The sequence below is a fragment of the Panthera uncia genome (assembly GCF_023721935.1).
Source record: "Panthera uncia isolate 11264 chromosome C1 unlocalized genomic scaffold, Puncia_PCG_1.0 HiC_scaffold_3, whole genome shotgun sequence".
Classification (NCBI taxonomy): domain Eukaryota; kingdom Metazoa; phylum Chordata; class Mammalia; order Carnivora; family Felidae; genus Panthera; species Panthera uncia.
Window position 1 is genome coordinate 11,568,494 of NW_026057584.1, and position 22,842 is coordinate 11,591,335.

The following is a 22,842-nucleotide window of genomic DNA, read 5'->3' on the forward strand; positions in this document are numbered from 1 at the left end:
TCACTGCTTCCTAAAGGGGCTGATTCATTACTTGGGGGGTTGGGAGTAGAGAAAAAAGTCCTCCCTAATCTTTGGCCAGACCTCTGATACATCCTTTTGTATTCCAACTTGGTGTATTTTTCCATGCACATGCAAATACACATAATATTTATCCGTTTATCTATGTTTTTTAACAATGGGATTATAAGATACATATAGTTCTGCAATCTGCTTGATTTTAATTCATTTTCAAAATTACATAATAGCTTAATACACAACATGGTATAGAAAAAATTATAATCGACAGCAGGGCTTATCAAATCTTTGCTGCTTTTTCATGGTTTCGTTTCCTCTACAAAGTGACACATGATGGCATTACAGTTAAAATTAAAGCCACTGAGGTTAATCCTTGATTAAACGTCCTGGATCCTCGTCTTCCTCTCTCAAGAGGCAACCACTCCAGGGACTCATGGATGTTTTTATACTTCATGGAATTGTCTGCATGTCCGTAAATAATGTACTGTGAAATTTAAAACTTCACATGAAAGTATAATCTATGCATCTCATGCAACATGGGATACACTATGAAAACTATCTTTTTTTAGGCAGCCTAATGACTGCAAATTTCTGTTTTCTACCTCTGTGCCTCCTCTGAGCTTGGAGGCTTCAGTTATTGTCTTACACTTAGTTACAACCAATGAGAAGTGAAAAAAAAAAAAAAAAGAGCATTTCTAAGTTACTTTGTGTCCATTTTCACTCCCCCCACCCCCATTTCGGCTGTAAATCACAAAGTTAACAATTAGGAAGCTGGAAACACTTTTGGCCCCGTTAGTGAAACATCTGTCCTACGCAAGCAGTGCAAAGGTGATTTTCCTTTTAAGAGCATTTCTGTTGGTGCCTGAGACGCAGGTACCTACCAGCACTTCCAGGAACTCCAGGAGGACCACTGGGACCTATAAATCCGTAACAGTAATTAATTGCTGGCAAGGATATAAACACTCCCCTCCCCCCATTTTTGAAATCTTGGGTGACAATATCATAATAATCAATAATAAATATTTTCATACTTTCTCTACTCCCACAGAGAGAGATAAAAGAAAACCTCGCTGATTGAGACAAACTGCAGAGAAGGAACTAGTCTTAGATGCCTAACATTCAAAAGTGAATCATGCCACCTTTGCACCTTCAAACAATTCCGCAGAGATCTACGAAGAGCCTGCTGTGTATCTGACACTTTGTTGGAACGGTTCAGGTGCTAGAAGATGGTGTTCCGTCTCCAATAACATCGCACGGAGTTCTAATTCTTGGACATATGGAAGTGATTTATAGTGACCATATATCAGATTAAAAAAAATCTGTGTCTGTATCTATACTTGTCTGTCCATTTATTTAAGAATGCTAGGTATTTTTACTCTTTTGAGTGAAATTCTCCTTTGAAATCTTATGTGTATCAATAATTTGCCTCAGATCAGTGGTTCTCGATCCCGGCTACACACTAGAATAATCTGGAGAGCTTTTGCAATCTACCAGTGCTCAGCCTCCCCCCTCTCCCCACCCCCACCTCCAGACAGTTGCATCAGAATCACAGGGATGGGACTTAGCACGTTTTTAGAAGTTCCCGGGGATTCTGATGTGTAACCAGAGAGGAGAGCTCTTGGCCTAGACCTTTCCAGTGTATCTACCCAAAGGGACAGAATCTAATAAATGTGACTCTGCTTCATGGTGCCAGGAGTTGGGAAACCCCAGATTTCAGTCCCTTCTTGTCACTATTATATGGATTTGCTCAAATTATGGTTTTTCAGGGTCTCCATTTTTTCTTTTGTATCCCACTAAGATTGCTGATTCTTTATATTCCCTCCTCCTGCCCTATGGCCATTATTAGTGTTTTCTTGTCCGACTTGAACTTCATGCTTGCACACACAAAGAATTTAACTGCCTTCTGTGGTATAGCACCTATGGAATTTTCATATAAAAGTATGAAAATTAGGAGGCCATGAAAATTGGGAGACCTCTCTTCCCCCTCCCCCCCCCCGCCCCCTGCAAATTCTAGGTCTATAAGCATATGTTACATGTTGCCTGGAGAGAAACACATGGAAATAGGCAGCAAACGCTTTAGGAAGAAATTTATCCTCACCCTGTGGGCCACGAGCTCCTTTGGGGCCTGGTGGGCCTGGAATTCCTACATCCCCCTTTTCCTGGTATGCATCATAATATTCTGTCTTAAAGGAAAAAGGAACAAATGAAGAGAAAAGATAGCTATTTATGGAGAGCTCACCAAATGCCATATTCCAGTGCCTTTTATTTTGGCCCAAAAGATATTTTCCTTATCTTCCTGAATTCATAGGTTTATGTGTTAGCAGAAATATGGTAGTCATAGATACATAATGGATACATGTAAAAATAAAAGTTGATGTTTCTGGTATCATGGTATCATATACTTCATGGGCTTTCAACTAGAAATACATTTTATGATGTGACCCAGCTCACATACTCATAGTTATAAATATACATACATACATATCTAGATATGTGTGAATACGTATGCAGAAATTGAAGTTTCACGAACAGTGACTTACCATTTTGACATTTGATCAATGCTGATTTTTCAGTATATTCTATCTCACTTAATTTTTTTTAATGTTTATTTATTTTTGAGAGAGAGAGAGAGGAGGAGCAGACAGAGAGGCAGACACAGAATCAGGAGTAGGCTCCAGGCTCTTGGGCTGACAGCACAGAGCCCGATGCGGGGCTCAAACCCATAAATCGAACCGCAGGATCATGACCTGAGCTGAAGTTGGACGCTCAACGGACTGAGCCACCCAGGTGGCCCTATTCTATTTCACTTTTTAAAAACACTTGTCCTCATGAGCTAACTTTATTTCAGAGTCTGTTGGGACCCACACATCAAAAAATACTCTGATTGTTTCTTTAAATTTCAGGATACCAATGACTTGCAATAATTGAGGACTCTTGTTTCTGACATGCTCAGTGGACCTACTGTTGGTCTTTAACCATCTACTTCGTAAGCAGAATTTCCAAGGACAATAATAGAAACTGGAATTAAAACACATACACACAGCAAACTGGGAATGCTAATTCCTCTCCAGCGCAACTGGCAAGGAGATTTCATTTAGAACTTGGTACATTTATCTTAAATAAAAGAAGAGGGGAAAGGGGCACCTGGGTGGCTCAGTCGGTTAAGCGTCCAACTTCGGCTCAGGTCACGATCTCGCAGTCCGTGAGTTCGAGCCCCGCGTCGGGCTCTGTGCTGACAGCTCAGAGCCTGGAGCCTATTTCAGATTCTGTGTCTCCCTCTCTCTCTGACCCTCCCCCGTTCATGCTCTCTCTCTGTCTCAAAAATAAATAAACGTTAAAAAAAAATTTTTTTTGGGGCGCCTGGGTGGCGCAGTCGGTTAAGCGTCCGACTTCAGCCAGGTCACGATCTCGCGGTCCGTGAGTTCGAGCCCCACGTCAGGCTCTGGGCTGATGGCTCGGAGCCTGGAGCCTGTTTCCGATTCTGTGTCTCCCTCTCTCTCTGCCCCTCCCCCGTTCATGCTCTGTCTCTCTCTGTCCCAAAAATAAATAAAAAACGTTGAAAAAAAAATTAAAAAAAAAATTTTTTTTTAAAAAGAAGAGGGGAAAAGGTTTGTTTTTTGTTTTGTTTTCCTGTATGCTGCACGGGGCCCATGACTTTGCTGGCTTGTTTAAAAAAGAGGTAACAAGAGTATTGTGGTTAAACACTATGTATACAGTCACAAAAAATAACTCACAATAATAACAGTAATGATAATATAATAATCTCCATCAAAATCCATAATGGCATATGTGCACCTGCCAAGGGTTGGCTAAGTGCTTTCACCCTAAGGCCCAATTATTCTTCCCAGCAACTCCATAAAAGTATTTTGGGGCTATTTGCATCTGAATCACTTACTTGTGTGAAGGTGAGAATTTCCAGGACCTTCCTCCAGTTACTTTACTTAGTTAAATTACTTAGTTAAATTTACTTCGTTAAATTACTTAGGCTGAGGGGTCTGAGAACGGTGTTAGGAATGGGACCCCCCTCACCCCCACCCCCTGACTCTCCTACTACCACCGTCCTTTCTGAATGGCAGCTCCACTCGGCGCATTGAACGTGAGAACCACTGTCCTTTAAGGCAGGAGACGAAGGGATACTGGAAGTCAGAGCCCGGATCTCTTTTACTCATCTCCTTAAGCGACAGGGTCACAAAATAGAGAATGTGCTCTATCTCTGCAGTCAGGAGCTGACAGACATCCGTGCAATCCACATCCACACTGCAGAGAGGAGACAGCCTGCTGAGACGGAGCTTGGGCTTGGGGTCAGTGGCTTCTGCTGGCCCTGGTTGGGCTCGTGCTGCCCAGAAGTGCAGGATGTCATATACCCATGCCCAGACGGAGTGGGTGGAGCTAACTCCCTCTGCCCTGGGTACCCCAGCTGACCTCCACGGCACCCCTCCTGCTCTGCTCAAGGCCACAGGTCACCTGGGGCCATGTGTGATTGAACAAAGGTTTTCTTCTTTCCCACCGCCGAGGGTGGGCATTGCTAGTGCCTTCCAGAGACCACATAGGACCAAATAGAAATATTTATCCATTGTCAAATGGACAAATAATGACAACAGCTATTTTCTTCCTTGGTTTGATAAAAAAGTAAATACTATCATCTCTTAACAGTTAATGAGAGACGCCGCTTCAAAATTTCCTTGATGCTTTGAAGGACTTGATCACCCATGACAACTAGACATTGTCTTTAGTTACACTTACTGGACCACGGAATCCTGGAGGGCCAATGTCCCCTTTCCACCCCTGTGTTGAAAGACAGTTACAAATTGTGAGTACATTAATCCAAAATATTTACATATTTGGTATACTGAAAAAGCAAAATGCACAGCTAAATAATAAACTGACTTTGGGTTATTTCCCTGGAGGGCCACACCTGGGGCAAGAATCCTGTCAACAAGGTCCTGAGAAGCAGCTGTGGCTCTAGTGATTTCCAGATTCCCTCCGTGCCAGTGCCTTCCGAGGGTGTTTCTATGCATTACACACTCCCACGTTCTCACCCAGATCTCAGGCACGGCAAAACCAGGCTGTGAGTTATATGCAGTCCCCACTGTCCCAACTCACCTGTAACCCACCCCCTTCCTTACCTACTCAAGAGGGCATTTTCAGAATTGGACAGGAAGTGATATTATTTATTATAGGGTAAATCTTGAATCTGCACATATCCTTACATATAACAATTATTTGAAAATGTCTGTAACATGTTGTCAGCAACGCATGAAACGGACTACGGCGCACAATTCATTCATCGTGACCTTTCAGCGTGTCATGACCCAGGTTGAGACTCACGGGGTTCAGCCTACACCTGCCCTCCGATGACCAGAAACCCTCGCCTGCAGGACTTCTCCAGCTCCTTCCTCATGAGCAAACTAAATCTCACTGGTCACTGTGTCAGCCAGCTTCTGCCACACAGAGCGAGTTTTCTATCTTTCCCACAAAACTGCCCTTCAGGTGTCCGTGCAAACTTCACATCCCTCACTTCCTCTTAACAAATATAACTAAGGTGTTTTAATGAACACTGGTCGCAATTCCTTGTACCTATTTCCAGGGCATGGTGGGGAAAGGGTGGGCAAAAGCCAACCAGTTAAAAGAGCCTGGAGAAGAGGATGTTAGAGAGGGCATTACCTTAATGCCGTCTTCTCCTGGTAACCCAGGGAAGCCCCTGTTGCCTTTGGCTCCCTGTGGAAAAGGGCAGAGAGAATGGGTCAGAAGGCCCACGGGTCAATTTCTCCTGTGGGAAGCAAGAGCAGTTGGAACTCCTTTTTGCAAAGAAAAATTAGGGTGGCTCAGATGGTCTCTCTTCACAGTGAGGGTGTTGCACTCTGATTCTCAAATGTAGGTTTCAAAGGCCACATGCTTTTTCTAGATTAGTAGCTACCGATGACTCCCCAGAGTGCTTCTTCACCGAATGGAACTGACATTTCAGTAACATCGATGGGCCAAATCATGTCTTTACCTCAGTGCCAGGGAAACCAGGGGTTCCGTCTTTTCCAGGTTTTCCCTAAAACAAAAACACATCATTTAATAAATACGGAAAACCTGAATGATACGATCGTCTCCTCTCAACCTCGGGCAAGAGAGCCTGACTGAGACTCTCCACCCATTTGTTAGAAGAAAAAAAAAAAACTACTAATCATGGAACACGTATGACCTTCTCTTGGTGGGAAAGGCAGAGCCGGGCAGAAGGGGAAATCAGGGGGGGTCAGTGGAAGGAAGATTGGAAATTAAGAGCTAAGCTTCAGTGAGATCTAATACTATCCACCCAAGCTTGGAAGAAAACTTGAAAAAGCAGAGGAGTGGACAAAAAAGCTTAGAAAGAGGGAGGTGTTCACAAACTATTCGAAATGTTGGCAATTCCCCAAACTGCAGATATGCCTGTATTTGGACATACTTATAAAAATATGGTGCAGTGTTTTAAACAGACAGGGCTTTTGGATGACCTATTATGAAGTCTACTCTCCATGAGAGAATAAAAATCATACTATTTTTTTCTTAGAAAAATATACACTTTTCTCAATGTAAAAGTTTTAGAATTTAAACACAATATATGTGGTTAAATATTTCTAAAAATAGAGCTGGCCGGGTGAATGGACCCTGGCGGCTTCAGTGTCCCCACTACCCATGTCACAGCATGTCCCATTTTCTTTGGGGAGCGGCCATTCCCTCACTCTGTGTGATTCTCATGGGGCTCTCAGTCACAATAACCCTGACCCCTCTGGTCTGGCCAACCCTGGAAACTTCTTTCTGGCCACAGTTCGCTTTCCAGAGTGAGGCATTGAACCAAGTTGGGTCAATTAGAGAGATTCTCTGGGGTTTTATTAATGGCCACAGGGAAACACACTGTCTCCTTGGATGCCATTAATCTGAACTTCTCACCTTTTCTCTCTATTGCCACCTACAAGGAAGAAGGTCATTGTCAAAGGAGAGCATGAGGCCAATCAATGCACACAGAGGGGGAGAAATGTATGGAGGGCCCCCTCCCGCCATATTGTTTCAGGCTCTGAAGTCCTTGAAGGCTGTTTCAGCCTTAAACTTCTCAGCTACTTGAACATATAAGTCTCATTTCTTAAATCTTTTTCTAAATTTTTTAAAATATTTACTTATTTTTGAGAGAAAGGGACAGAGCATGACGAGCAGGAGAGAGGCGGAGAGAGAGGAAGACACAGATAGGAAGCAGGCTCCAGGCTCCAAGCTGTCAGCATAGAGCTGGACCTAGGGCTCAAACTCACGAACGACAAAATCATGACCTGAGCCAGAGTCAGACGCTTAACCGACTAAACCACCCAGGCACCCCATATTTCCTAAATCTTTAAAAAACTTACAAAAGTCTAAGCTAGTTTGAGATGGGTATCGTACACTTATTTCCTAAATAGTCCTGAGTATTTACTAATACAGGCTGCACATGACACTGAATTTCCAAATTTACCTGCGGGCCAGGTTCTCCAGGAGCACCTTTTTCAGCTCCATAAGATTCCCCAGGCGGTCCCTGTATTAATGAGAGTTATATCAAATTGTACATATTATTGATTTTTTTTACTTATCTTGATTGCCATTAACTTTTTCCTTCTGATTATTCTGTTATATTTTAAAATGTTAAAATCAAGGTTCATCTAAGAGGGAAATCTTATTTATAAGTATTCGTTTAAAAATAAATGCTAAAATACAAGATGCTATATGCAAAGAGCCCAAATGCCCATCAACTGATGAATGGATAAAGAAGCTGTGACATATATAGGCACAATGGAATACTACTTGGCAATGAAAAAAGAATGAAATCTTGCCATTTGCAACAACATGGCTGGAACTGGAGGGTATTATGCTAAGTAAAATAAGTCAGTCAAAGACAGATATCATGTTTTCACTCATATGTGGAATTTGAGAAACTTAACAGAAGACCACGGGGGGGAAGGGAAGGGAAAAAATAGTTACAAACAGAAAGAGAGGCAAACCATAAGAGACTCTTAAATACAGAGACTCTACTGAGGGTTGATGTGGGTGGGAGGAGAAGGGGTGGGGAAAATGGGTGGTGGGCATTGAGGAGGGCACTAGTTGGGATGAGCATTGGGTGTCGTATGTAAGTGATGTATCATGGGAATCTACCCCTGAAGCAAAGAGCACACTGTATGTTAGCTAACTTGACAATAAATTATATAATAATAATAATAATAATAATAAAAAAACCCCCAGATGTTGAAGATGAATCGTAAGATGGGTGACATTGGGCACATATACCACAGCGTAGGGATTTCACCTAGAAGTAGGTGTAAAATAATTCTAGTATACTCATGACCTCTGCAGTAAAATACTATCATGTTCTAGCGAATATTAAGATTTAAAAGTAGATCATATATCAAAATAGGCTCTAAGGCTCTACTTTACGTTTCAAGGGAACAGCATGAGTGTAAATGACCTACTGAGGGTCCAGGAGGTCCGGATTTGCCCATGGCTCCCTTGTCCCCTTTCTCTCCCTTGAGGTCCTGCCACAAAAACAATTTCAGGTCATTACACCCAGATCAAATAAGATTTTACTGCTTTTACAGATTTCTCTGTCTGTTCAATGTACTGGATTTACAAAGAACTTATGTACCTCTTGTTAACACGACACATTATTGTTTTTCACATTTCAAATGTTATACTTGTGAACCCATTGAAACTAAACACAGACTTTTTTTTTCTTTTTTTTAAAGAAAGTTATCTTTTGGATCAAACTGTGTTCAACCAATTTAATTCCTGCATCAGTTTTCAATAAGCACATTCAAATCATTTTTAATGTATCTTATTTTCATTTTAATATACAGAAATTATTTTCATTGGGATCATTTTCTGAGTATATGTTATGATGAGAATTTGATTTCCATTAATCGGGTTTGTTTGCCCCCTAATTGCATTTTATTGATTGTATTTTCCCTCTTGTGAATCATCTCTTGGGGCATCAGTTTTTTTGTTTTTTTTCAAACTTGATTTTTTCCCCCTTGATCAAATCTTCCAGATCTAGATTTTGTCAAAATAAGACTTTTTTTCCTGTCAATTTCTAGTACATGTGCTGCCGAAGTGAGCACATTTCCTGTCAATTTCTAGCCAATACCATTTTAGACTTTATTAATTTTATTTTTGTCAATTACCTCTTAAAAGTGGTTATTTTCCTCAGGTAAATTTTTCTCCAATCTTCAATGAGAGTTATTATTTTGATTATACCAAATTTTGCCGTGTTTTGCTTTAACTCTTTTCAGTTTTGTTTTGATAATTTCTATCACTAAAAATTATTTTATTTTTAGTTTATTTTTGAGGTGATGAAAGTGTTCTAAAATTCCAGGTGGTAATACTTGTAAACCACATGAATGCACTGAAAGCCACTGAATTGTACATTAGAGAGCAAATTTTATGGTATGGAAATTATATTTCAATAATTTGTTAAAATTAATTATAACTAAAACCCATGAATTTTATTCTTTAAAACGGATGTGTGAATTATGATATGTGAATTATATTTCAATCAAGCTATTATTGAAAATAATCACAAGTCTTAAAAAGAAGGATGATTTGTGTTTATTTCTTCCACAAGAAAATTGTTAGTTAACCCCTCACTTCCCTCCCCCCATCCCAGGCATTCCAGGATCAACCTAGTGTCTAGGTTTGGGGTATTATATTGTGATTCACTTTTTCTGAGCATTCAATTCAGTTCTATATCCTGGTCTTTCCAGCTACCCCATGGTAGGAACAAAATGCAAATGTTAATGTCAAAAAACAGGGTCACAGTGTCCTGGGAGAGAAATTAGGGCCAAATGGCCCCTGGGGTTATAATGGCAGATAAAAATGTCTCAGTTGGTTACAATACCACTCCACCCATATCTTTAGGTCATTACTATCCAGTTGGATCAGAGCCATATAACCATTTTGTTATCATTTATTCAAACATACTCACTGAATCCCCATCTGAGTTGGGAACAGTGAGAAGGGATGGGGATAAGAGGTGAGCAAAATTAGATCCAGGCTCCACCTTCTAGAATCTTGGAAGCTGCTTGCCTCTGATCTTGCCTCACATCCCTGTCTCATTGTTTTCTGGTTCTCCAGTAAAAGATGGGGATAAAATAAAATCCAGAGGTTCAGGCAGGGCTGAACTGGGCTTAGACGGAACTTATAAAAGAGGTAAAAGATCGCAAGGACCTCCCCCCAGAAGAGAGAAGATACAACCCTAGTAATAAAGTGGAAGAGTTACCGTTCTGTTATCTGGGCCGGTTAGCGTCACAATAACCGTTCCTGGTGGTCCAGGGGGTCCTGTCAATCCTTTCACACCCTAAACACAAATACACTCAGGAATGCAAAGCTGAACAACATCACCTTTGCTTTTTTGAAAGACAGATGCTCCTTCCCTGTTGGTTCTTCGGTGAGAAGATAGAGCCAATGATAGAGCAAACACACACGTTTATTTCGGTGTCACTCAGTGACTGAGACGTATAGGTTGGTTGCTCTCAGACTTAAAATGTCTTGCCCACAAATAAACCCCAGTATTTGAATTACCCGCTCTCCTTTTTGTCCTATCACATTATCGCCCATGTGACCCTGTAAGAAAAGACAAAACAAAATTATTTTTAAAAAGAAAATGACTATGAATGGTCTAAACCCACTGAAGTGCCAATGTTTGTAACTGACCATTTACATTTTAATTATAATGTCAGTATTGTCAAAATTATTTTAGCTATTTCTTGGAGGAGAGAGGCACACTATGTTTCTTTCAAAAGTAGAGATTGTGAAATGCAGAAAGCTTACGGGATATACTTAATATGGCAAATGAAGGCATGATGTGGCATGGGGAAAGGAAACCAGCTCAGAGGACATTTATCTGGCTCAGCCACTAGCTGGTTACCTAACTTTCTGATGCCCTAGTTTTCTCATCTTAAAAAGAAGAAGCAAAGGTAGCTGAACTTCGGGATTCTGAAATTCCTAGAGAGGCTAAGAATACAATTCAGTCTTCAGTAGTAATTTAGTGACATGAGAGAAGAGAAAGGCATGCAGGGCCCTTCATGTACTGGCTTAAGATCAGGTTGGTTTGGGGAACAGTCCGCTGCAAAAGTTTATAGGATAAAGTATTGGGTGATCAGTAGGATTATCAGAAATGGGAAACCTACGGACTTGCCCTTTCCTGATACAGAGCTCCTTATAACTGAATTATCAGGGATCAAGTTACTAAGTGCAGGGAGAAGCGAGTGAGGGGTGCAGAGCTGTCTGCCCCATTCCTTTCCATGGATTATTCCAGGGAATAATCCTGTGGCTTCCAGAGAGGGTCTGGGCAGTGACCACATGTCTAATCAGGCCAGGTTTGGCTTTTAGCTTGCTTAGGGCATTCTGGCTGTTGTGACACACGAACTATAATCTACCTTAGGTCCGGGAGGTCCCATGGTTCCTGGAAAGCCCTAGAAAAATCCAGAAGTGAAAATTACAGCAGGAAATGTGTACCAAGCCAAAAACTCTGTGTAAAGCTTTTAGCTATAATGAATTTATTGGTTTATAGTGTCTATAGCTGTGATGGCTTCATACTCACAAAGAGCCCTGGAGGGCCAGGTGGACCAATGGGTCCAGGAAAACCTGGAAGGCCTGGTAAGCCCTGTAAATTAAGAGAAGAGTAGGGTAAGTTTAACTTTACTTCTTACCTAGAACAATGTCCATTTGTTCTTAGTTCTTAGTTCTTAATTAAATCTATTAACATATTTTAATGAAAGTTGAGGAGCATGATGGCTCTCATTCATGGCTGCAGTTAATTACAAAAAAAAAGGGGGGGGGTGGGGAAAGGAAAAAAAAAAAGGTGCCTAAAAGCGCGTTGCCATGTAGAACAGGTTTCCAGGGATACCTGGATGGTAACATTTCCAGGAGTATGACCAGAGCCGTTGCTTTACTTTAGAAGGGTTTTTAAATTTTTGAAATTTTGCTTTTGTCTGTGTGTCTGTCTCTCTGTCTGCCTGTCTCTCAGCCAAGCATACTCCTCCTATAGGGCTTTCCACCTGCTCTCCTTCTGTCTAGAATCCTCTTTCCCCAGACATCTAGAGGACCGACTTCCTTTCCCTTTTATTTTCACTCAAATGTCATCCTTTCCCAGCTCGCCCAATGTAAAGCCACAACCCTCCTTCCAACCTGGACACTCCTTTATCCCCTGGCCCTGCAGTCTTTTCCTCCTTGGCATTTTTTACTATCTAACCAACACTTATTAATTTACGTTTTTTTCTATTTTCCCCTACTAGAATGTAAGCTCCATGATGGCAAGAATTTTTTTTTTTGCGGGGGGGGGTGTGTGTGTGTGTGTGTGTGCTGATTTGTGCACTGTGGTATCTCTACAGCCTAGAATAGCTCCTGGCATATAACTGGCATGTAATTCATGTTTCTTGTATACATGAATGTCCCACTGTTAGATTTTCATCAGTAGCACCCTGTAGTACCTAGCCGACACTCAATGCACACTTAAAGGACACATCAACGTCCCAGATGGCTGCGATCTCTTCTTACTGGATCCCTTTCCTTCAGCATCAGGCCCCTTAAATGTTTCTTAAACAAGAAAAATCAAGAGGCATCATGTTCTGTATCTTTCCTCAAAGGTCGGTAAAGCCTCCTAAGCATGTCATTCTGCCATTTTGTGGCTCACCATTGGTTGGCAGGGGTCACCATCCAGGAGCACAACAACCTAAACTCAAACTCTTTGACTCACTTAGACAAATTTCCAGAAATTTCCACATGTACTTCTGAACTAAGTTAAAATATTTCTGGTTTTAACCTGGAAGTTAGTACCTGTGCCTGAGGTCTACCAAAAAATCCTTTTGGATCACAAAGTAAAGCATACACAGTCCCCCAAATGGCTGTGTCTCTTTGTATCTATCTGGGATCACACTCAGATCTACATACATATGGATCAGAAAGTAAACCACTCTACAGGAAAAAGGCACATTTAAATAAAACCCACTTACTCCTGCAAATTTTGTAATAGGGCTATTACTTAACATTATAGTTTTAAATGATATTCAGTGTATGATACAAACCTATGCTTGATTTCAACAAATACAGAGTAAGTGGAACATAACTATTCCTTGAACATTCCTTCTTAGGTGTAGAAAAGCCTGGGTAATTGAGATTTAAGAAGAGATTAAAAGACTTATGAACAAAATCATCCCTTTATGTTAGTTTCATGGAGTTTCTCATAAAGTGAATATTCTAGAGTGAAATGAAGTCGATATGTAAACAGAAGACATGTGAATGTCTACTGCAAATGTTCTTGCAGTTGTCAGAGGTGGGGGTGGAGCATAGGTGAAATGTACACATGTCCAGTTATAAATAAATGAGTCTTGGGGATGTAAGGTACAGCATAGTGACTATAGTCAATAACATCATATTCCAGATTTGAAAGCTGCTAAGAGAGTAAAGTTCTCATCATAAGAAAAAAAATATTTGTCACGGTGGTGATGGATGTTAACTAGACTTATTGTGGGGATCATTTCACAATATGTACAAATCTCTGATCACTACCCTCTACACCGAATATGTCATATGTCAATAGTATCTCCATGAAAAAAGAAAACAAAACAAAAAAGAAAATGGAAAACAAACAATAAAAATGTTCATAAGAGGGGGAGGAAAAGATCTAGAGGAAGAGAGAGAGAGGAGGGGCAGAGACAAAGACAGAGATGCAGAGACACAGAGAAGGGAGAAAGAGGGAGAGATGGACAGACAGAGACAGAGAAAGAGAGCCAGAACCAGAGAAATGAGAATGAGAAGACCATCCCTGAAGTGCTATACCTGTAATCCTGGGGCTCCTGGCAACCCGGGGTCACCTTTTCCATCAAGTTCTATACCTTCTGCAGCAGGAGCTCCCTTGAAAATAAAGAACTTCATCAACACTAACCAATGTTATATTTGCAAAGCTCCTTTAAATTGCTTATTCAAACTTCTACTGCTTCAAGGATAAAAGTGCTTTTCAGGGCATACACGTAGAGAAAAGATTTAAGATTACTCAGTTTGGAAGAGATCTAAGATTTTCATATATCCTAAGATAGACAATTTACTGGGCAAGCAAGAAAGACATAAGAATGACAGAGCATTTCTCAAGATTCCAGAATTAGTGGCAGCTCCTGATCTGGAAGTCGGGACCCTGAGCCTGATGTCAGTTCTTTCCTCCTAGACTCTATTTCCTTCAAGGATTTTCCAAAACTTGTATTTCTTAAGAGGTATTTACAGAAAGAGCTAAAAGAAGTTGTCCGATAGGAACAAATATCATGGTCCAATTATTAACTGGTTTCTGAATTAATTATTAAACCTGATTTGGAATCACTTATATCTCATCATTTAATGGAACCCCTTTCAGATGTACCATTACAGATTTCCTTTCTTTCTTCTTCTTCTTTTTTTTATCTGTTTATTTTGAGAGACAGAGAAAGCACGAGCAGGGGAGGGGCAGAGAAAGAGGGAGAATCTCAAGCAGCCTCCACGCTGTCAGCGCAGAGCCCATGCGGGGCTCCAGCTCACAAACTGTCTTGAGATCAAGACCTGAACGGAAGTCAAGTTGGACATTTAACTCACTGAGCCATGCAGGCGCCTCGGAGATTTTCAATACTAATATGCCACACATGACTTACCTTTTCTCCTTTCAAGCCAACAGCACCCTAAGAAAAGGAAACCAAATACACAGAATCACTGCTTTGTCCTCACTGCTATTCAGCCCCCTCTCTCGCTGTATACTTCTCGCTGGCTTTTAAATATGTTCAACTTTCTTTCATTTAAAGAAACAAAACCTCCCCTTAATCTCCCCCTGCCAGTACTGCCTGTATCTCTTCTTCATGTCATCTGCAACCTTCCCATTCTGTTCAGATCCCATTCACTCCTCAGTCCCACACCTGCCTCACGCCCCATCCATGCTCAAAGTATCCTTTGCTAAGTCCTGCAATGATGGTGATGTTGTTAAAGTCAATGACAAGTTGTCAGATCTTCGTGGACTTCTCGGCAGCATTGGGCAGCTGTCTGCCACGCCCCTCTATGGAAATACATCTTTCCTAGGCTCCCATCATCTACTCCTTCTGGTTTTCTTTCTACCACCAGGGGCCCCTCCTCTTTACGGGCTTATTCTCCTTGACCCGGACATCCCTTGCTAGAGCTTTCTAAGTCATGTCCAAGGCTCTTTTCTCCTTATTCTTGCTCCTTGAGTCACCACCATCCAGGGCCTCTCTGAGCAGATCTAGCTGCCTATCAGTCATCTCCGCTTAGATGTCTCAAATGCAAAATGAAGCCTCAAAGTGCAAACCTGAACTCAACGCATTTATTCATTCATTCGCCACCCATTAGTTGAATGTCTCCTCTCAGCTGCTCTAGACTTTCCCACAGTCTTGACGGATTTCAGCATACGACCATTCTGGAGTAAATGGCTTGTGTTTACACTTTATACAGAGTTAGAAATGGACACCTACCGGGATCCCCGGGTAGCCTGGTATCCCCGGAAGGCCTGGAAACCCTTGCTCACCCTGGAAGACATACAAAGCTTGTCATTCTTTCTTAGTTGTTCTAGAACAGCCTATTGAGATCTTTTCCCTGTTTCTGTCTTCCAACCCTGCAGTGGTAAATCTAGACAAAGTAACCCAAATTCCTTATGGCTGCTGGGTCATGAGGCTGAAGGCCAGAAAACCATTATCTTAACTGAAAACAGGATTAGAATCTACTGTTTCTCAAATTGTGCATAAATGGCAAAAGTCTAATTGTGCCAAGAACTTTTTAATTGCTGTTTCCTTGAAACTTTACTAATTAGTTCTTTCATGGCCACCATTCTGGGAAAAGGAGAGTGCGGTCAGGAAACAAAGAGGATGAGTGAACACTGCAAAGTTCAGTCGTTCCTTGCCAAAGACCAATTTTGCATTCCACGCTTTTGGTTTCTGATTTGCATACACTCACAACCTCAGGCGAAAGTAACCAGGTGAGGTCCCCCCATCCTTCTGTGGGAGAACATGAGAGAACGCCCCCAAAAGACAATCAGAAATCAAACCAGAGCAGGAAAGAAAACCGTTAAGTTTCTGTATGCACACTATTGGTTTTGGCTAAAAGGATCTTTCAAGGAAAGCCTGTGCTGTCTCATTCCTCCTTCACCTTGATTGACTCATTTGGCAGAATGTTTCCCGACCAGCTCCTGTGTGAGGAGCACATACCTTAGAACCATTGCACCCTGGTACACCAGCAGGTCCATATGGTCCAGGATGGCCCGGGGTGCCCTGAAAACACAGCAAGTCTCAGAAAGGAGACATAAGCACCAGACCCCGGGAACAAGCGACAAGAGTGAGGAACCCAAGGTGACGAAAAAGATGGGCTAATTTAGAGAGTTATTTAAATACAAATGGCTATTAATAGTTAAGTAGTATATACAGTTATTTTAGATCACTTAAATAAAAATCATAGCAAATGAAATGGGCTAACAAAACCAAAAATTACCAAGTGAGATACAGATATTTTAGATATAACAAGAGACCTTTCTATACAAAATGAAGTCCCTTAACGTGCTGTTTTAAGCTGGAAGAAAAGAAAGGAAAAAGAAGAGGGATATGTGCATGAAGTAACTATTATTTTACTATTCTACACTATTCAACAGAGATAATCTATCTTATTCCATCTATTTTATTCTACTCTATTCTGATCTATTCTATTCTATTCTATTCTGATCTATCCTATCCTATCCTATCCTATCCTGTTGTATTCCACTCTATTCCACACTACACTCCATTCCATTTTATTCCATCTATCCTATCCTATCCTATCTCATCTATTCTAGTCCATTCTATCTCATCCCATCCCATCCCATCCCATCCCATCCCATCCCATCCCATCCCATCCCATCCCATTCCATTCCATTCTATCTCATCTCATTCCATCCCATCCCATCCCATCCCATTCTGTCTCATTCCTTCCCATCCCATCCCATCCCATTCCATTCTATCTCATCCCATCCCATCCCATTCTATCCTATCCCATCCCATCCCATCCCATTCTGTCCCATCCCATCCCATCCCATCCCATCCCATCCCACCCATCTCATTCCATTCTATCCCATCCCATCCTATTCCACTGCATCCCATCCCATTCCATTCTATCCCATCCCATACCATCCCAACTCACTCCACGCTATACCATCTCATACTGTCAAGCCCCATCCTGTCTTGTTCCACTTTGTACCATTCTATTCTGCTTGGATTTCAGGAAATACAGTTTGGCTTGTATGTCCTACAAATTCACACTCTAATATATTATGTGATTCTACTGTGACATTTTCATCATGTAGCATATGTCTCAGTACCCATTTCCATGCACTATTGCTTTAACCTCTTTATTAAAATGAGCTTCCTTTTTATTTTTTAACTTTACATATTTTCCCCATTACTTACTGGAAGTCCAGGAGGACCTGAGAATCCTGGCAATCCAGTTATTCCCTAAAGACATAGAAAAGGGGAAGGTGGCAAGAAAAACACTTTTAAAACGTTCAACCTGAAAACATAAAATTATTTGCATTCTAATAACCCCATCCTGCAACTGTAATCAGGAATGGCTAACATCTATTTGAAAAACAAACAAAAAAGTCTTGACAAACTTTTCTAAATCTTACATTTATAAAACTTTTTAAAAGAGATGATTGAGATCTTTTTTTGCCTTTTTGGATAGATTTTTAAGGCATAACTTGCATATAGTAGAGTGCCCTAAGCTTCTGCAAACAGCTTGAGGAACGTTTACAGATGTCTGCACGTACATATTGTTATTACCGCCACCCCATCCAGACAGTGAAAATCTCTACCCCCTCCAGCCGGTTCTCTCACACCTTTCCCAGTCCATCAGTACCCACCCCCAACATAGTGACCACTGTTTTCTGCCACTCCGGATCACTTTTACCTGTTCTTGACCTTCAACTATAGAGTGTAGCATACAGAATGTATTCCTTTGTGACATCTGTATAACTTTTACAGTGCAGAGTTCTTATTTTTTTATAAAGAAGAAGACGGACCAGTTGGACTACTAACCCTTCCACCTTTGGGACCGGTGAGTCCTGGAAGTCCTGGTGAGCCCTAGATCCAACATAAAAAAAACAAAAAACAAAAACAAGCCCAAAAGGCAAACACTGGAAATCATGTGAAACTAAGAAACCCATAAATTAAAAGTCGCCGTTTTATTCATACCACCAGCCTGTTTTGCTCTTGTGATTATTTCAGTGTCAACACAGTAAATTGCTTGTTTGTTTAATTGGAGCTAAAATATTTATCGGAAAGGACAAACAAAAATTCAGACAAACCCCTGCTACTCCATGTGGGGGGGTCAGGGGGGCCCGTGGCATTAGCATCACCCAGAAGCTTGTTAGCAAAGCAGGCTCTCAGGTCTCCCCCACCTCTCACACGGGTTGACTCAGAATCTACATTTTGACAAGGTTAAAAAATGTTTCGTGTTCACACTGACGCCTGTGAAGAGCTGCTGTAAAAGCCCCACATTAGCCAGACAGCTGCTGAGGTCTGATAAGGATAACGATACAGTTACAATGGGGGATGAGAACGGCAGCCAATATTTCTGTGCATGAAAAACACCTTATTAGCAAAATGTGCCTGGCACGCACAAATAAATAAATAGCAAAGCAAGAACTGCCTGAACCAGAGATAAACTAGCTTCGGGCATCTGATAAATACAGTTTAGAGGCCTTGTTTCTTAGGGAATTACCTTAAATGGAGACTGTCTTAACCAGGCCACTTGGTGGGAAAGTTCCATTGTCCAAAAGCTGTTTTTATCATTCCTGGGAGTTTCAGTAGGTTTTGGTATTTTTTTATTTTTTATTTTGAGAAAGGGGTTGTTACAGAGCCTTCTGAGATTGGATGGTCAAGGCTAAAGTGGGCCTTCACCGAGGAGGTGGAATTTTGCTCGTCTATGTTCCCCTCCCCTGCTGGATGCTCTGTGTTATGCTGCAGAAGACTCAAGAGTGACTAGGTTTTATGTCCCCATTAGAAATGTTCTTCATGCATAAAATACTTAAAATTAAGAGTGGAAATTTTTTAACCTGAAAACTCCATTTGGTCAGGTTTAATAGGCTCTAATTGTCTGCCTTGGATCAAATTATCTTTTGTGTGACTACATTGATAAAGCACACTGTAGTCCTATACGAACTCCATGACAACATGATACACAGATATTCTTTTCTTTTCTTTTCTTTTTTATATGTTTTATTTATTTTTGAGAGAGTGGAGGAGGGGGAGGGGCAGAGAGAGAGAGAGAGAGAGAGAGAGAGAGAGACAGAGGATCTGAAGCAGGCCGTCAGCACAGAGCCAGATGCAGGGTTTGAACTCAAGAACTGTGAGATCGTGACCTGAACCAAAGTCGGATGCTTAACCAACGGAGTCACCCAGGCGCCCCTACAATTATTATTTTAACTGATTGCTGGCTTCTCTAAAGAAATGCCAAGGTAACAAGCAGAGTGGGTGCAGAGAACAAAACAAAAAGGAAAGAGTTGGCTTGGGGTTGATCCAAGTCCAGAATTGAAGCAAATTCATTTTATTAGTGAAATGGATGAATATCCTAGGCCACACCCTGGAGGAAGGCAGTGGGATGGTCAGAGACCGAATGGGTCTGAATTCAGACACTAAATGTCCAGCATCTGGATGACTTTTTTCAAAATTAGGGTCAGAAGAAAGAGAAATGGAGAAAAAGCACATAAATGAATTGGAGAGACATGAAACGGAAGAATTCACGGAAAAACCACAAAATTTTGCATGTTTCTTCGAACATACAGATGTGGGTTTAGTTTCTTTGGTTACAGGAGTTTGATTCTGGCATCATATAAAGCCAGATTTGAACTCTGATCTTGCCACCTTTCACTGTGGAGTCCAGGATGAGTTAATTATGGGCTCCGAGTGTCAGTTTCCTCATCCCTAGAATGGAGATGAGAATATGAGTCACCACAGTCAGGATTTCTGGGACCGATGTGAAGAGTAAACGAGATACAGTCCAGAGTAAACGTCCCAATGCTTCACACGGAATAGAGTCGCAGGAAATGTTGCCTGTGATTACCACTTAAGTATACCACACATTTGGGAAATTTAAAAAGACTCTGCAGGGATCAGTGACAATTATCTTTCAGAGCTTATTAGTTAGTGCATAGCTTGCTGGAGGCCAGCAGTCAGGGGAACAACCACGTGAGTGCAGGAGAGCCCAGGCTTAAGTTTAGCTCGTGTCCACAGCAGGAAAGAGCCATCAGCAAATCTAGTGGTTATGTAGTTATTTAGCAAATCCTCTAGGGTATTTATTTAAACAAAGCCCTTTGTTGTATCACAGACTTTAGGATAAAAATGTGTGATGAGTTGAGAAAGAGGGACCCATGAAAAAAGAGAAGGGTGTGGCAAAAAGAAGAGTATCCGAGGTAGGAGAATTCCAGAAACAAGGAAAGACAAGTGTTTCAAGAAGAGAGTGATCCGCAGGGTGTGAAACAAAGCAGAAGGGTGAGGGTCAGATAAGGACACAAAAGTCATGGGTGATTTCTGCAGGAATGTTTTCAGGGCAGGAGGACCAGAGGCAAATTATTGCCGGCTGGAGAGTGAATAGTAAGTGGGGTTAGTTTGTTTTTTAAATCCTGACAGAGAAAGGAAAGACAGGGGGAGGGATGGCAATCCTTTGCTTACAGGACTTGAAAGATCTAGGGGAAATTTCATGTTTGTATGGGGAACATCTGCATGCTTAAGGACTGAAAGAGAAAAGCTAACATCAAAAAGAAAGGGATGGCCAAGAGAGCTTATAAACTGACATACCTTGGGTCCCTGCGGTCCAGGCAAGCCTTCGGGACCTGGGAACCCCTTCTGGCCAGGAGAACCAGCGGGTCCAGGAAAGCCTTTCTCCCCCTGTTAAAACCAGAACAAGATAAGAAACACACAGAATAGCACTGCCCAGCAACAAACACACCCACAACCATTGCTTTCTTTTCTTTACAACTTAATGATAACATTTGGCACGTATTTTTTCCTTGGCTCAATAAAATTCGCACTCAGCAGTCAGCGTAACAGTAAATGGAAGGCTACCAGCTGTTAGTATTTGTCTGTAGTCTTGCAAGCGATTGCCTTTGGTCTGGTAGGAACTACTTTTCCCCAAAAGGTGGGGCTACACAGAGCAGAGATTAAGAGAAAGGGAATCGGGAACTGGGGGTGGGAAGCCCAAACAGAAAGCTGAGACTAGCGCAGTGTGTTTGCTGGGAGATGGAGAGAGAGTGAGGCTAAGGCACAAGAATGTGTTTGGGGAGTGTGCATAATTGCTGTGGTAGCTTGAAAAGAACAACGTGCAGGCTATCAGTTTTAGTCCTTTCTTGATTACACAGGAATTAGTAACCCAATCTATTTGTGTAGGAGATGCAGGAGATATCAAGAGTGGCATAACCAAAAGGGTGAGCGGAATAGTTTTTTTAGAAAGAGTTAGGTGCTATTATGACAAAGCCCTTAGTAACTAGCGAAAATAATTTAGGCCCAGTGCATCACGTGGTTCTACCAACAAATAATTTTCCCGACGTGGATCCTGGGATTTCGCTCTAATAGTAAAGGTCGCTGGCTGATTCAGTCAATTTAATCACACCACTGGCAAATTAAATTAAAAAAAAAAAAAAGAGAGATCAAGTTGGCTATTTCATATTGTTGTGTGTACACAGCCACATCCCATAAAAAGAAACAAAAGAATTTGCTACACCCCTCCCCAAACCCAGCTACCCACACACATTCTAGAGTAGCAGCTTGCACATAGCAGGGACTCAATAAATTCTTGAATGCAAGAATAAATCCCAGCTCTCCAACATGGATCTGAGTGTATACATTCATAGCTGCAGGGAAAAACCTAACTCAAACTACACATCAATTACAGAATAACTGGAAATAAATGTAATAATTATTATAGTTAGTATATAAATTATATGTAAATCATTTTATCTAAAGAGCTAGAAGCATGTTCTAAAATATTTTTAGTCACCCTTCACTATTGTTAAGCAATTCATTAGCATCCCGGAGGAAAGGGTTTTGTAAACAAAGAAAAAACTTTAGTTCTGCCTCTGTCTTAATTATCACAAATTGCAAGTTAATGGAGCGAATTAATGAGATTTCATGGCATTCTTTTTTTTCTTGAAGTCTGCAATGGAGCTACAGGTTTCCCCCCCGCTATCCGAAAGCACAGAGTTCCTACGAAACTTTTCTCAAACTGAAATGGTACAAAGCAAAGAGTATCCCCGCTTTCTAAAAGTTCGAATTACACCATTTCGCTTTTGTGAAAAACTTACATTAGTATGGTAATTTTTTTTCACAGAAGCAAAAATCCTCTTTGGAGATCTCTTGCTTAGCAGAAACAAAGGTCAAGGTCGGTCTTTCCTAAAAAACGAATTGGCGCCAGGCGAGCTTTCAGAAAGCGGGGGGCACCTGTACTTCCTCGTGCTGAATTTTGGCCTCAACCAGCGTGCTGCTGCAGGATTCGTTCACTAGGGGGCGCGCCTGCACCAGTGCTGCAGGACTCGAAGTCTGCGGATGTCAATGTCTGGGTCAAAGTGAGTGAACAGAGCTGTTTCCAGTTGTTCTTTCGTGTTTATCAACATGCAAATAGGGTTATACATATAGACGCATTCTTATAAATCTTTCTTTTTTGCTAACAGACCAAAAGAGTTAAACTGACGGTATTCACACCAGTTGTCTGAAATTTTCTTTTCTTTTTTTCCTTTTTCCTTTCCTTTCCTTTCCTTTCCCCTTTTCTTTCTTTCTTTCTTTCTTTCTTTCTTTCTTTCTTTCTTTCTTT

At 41.3% G+C, this 22,842-nt stretch overlaps 1 protein-coding gene across 1 annotated transcript in view; it reads right to left on the reverse strand.

The window, feature by feature from the left end:
- COL4A3 (collagen type IV alpha 3 chain) overlaps positions 1–22,842 on the reverse strand; it is a 133,304-nt gene that overhangs the window by 44,601 nt on the left and 65,861 nt on the right. The window contains exons 3-20 of the mRNA XM_049614795.1: positions 20,835–20,924; positions 18,075–18,119; positions 17,448–17,492; positions 16,221–16,283; positions 15,492–15,545; positions 14,667–14,693; positions 13,831–13,905; positions 11,594–11,656; positions 11,430–11,465; positions 10,573–10,614; positions 10,271–10,348; positions 8,469–8,531; positions 7,481–7,540; positions 6,011–6,055; positions 5,680–5,733; positions 4,759–4,800; positions 2,114–2,198; positions 897–932 (exon numbers count right to left, since the gene is read on the reverse strand). Of these exons, the coding sequence (XP_049470752.1) occupies positions 897–932; positions 2,114–2,198; positions 4,759–4,800; positions 5,680–5,733; positions 6,011–6,055; positions 7,481–7,540; positions 8,469–8,531; positions 10,271–10,348; positions 10,573–10,614; positions 11,430–11,465; positions 11,594–11,656; positions 13,831–13,905; positions 14,667–14,693; positions 15,492–15,545; positions 16,221–16,283; positions 17,448–17,492; positions 18,075–18,119; positions 20,835–20,924 (1,003 nt within the window). The remainder of the gene's footprint in view (positions 1–896; positions 933–2,113; positions 2,199–4,758; positions 4,801–5,679; positions 5,734–6,010; positions 6,056–7,480; positions 7,541–8,468; positions 8,532–10,270; positions 10,349–10,572; positions 10,615–11,429; positions 11,466–11,593; positions 11,657–13,830; positions 13,906–14,666; positions 14,694–15,491; positions 15,546–16,220; positions 16,284–17,447; positions 17,493–18,074; positions 18,120–20,834; positions 20,925–22,842) is intronic.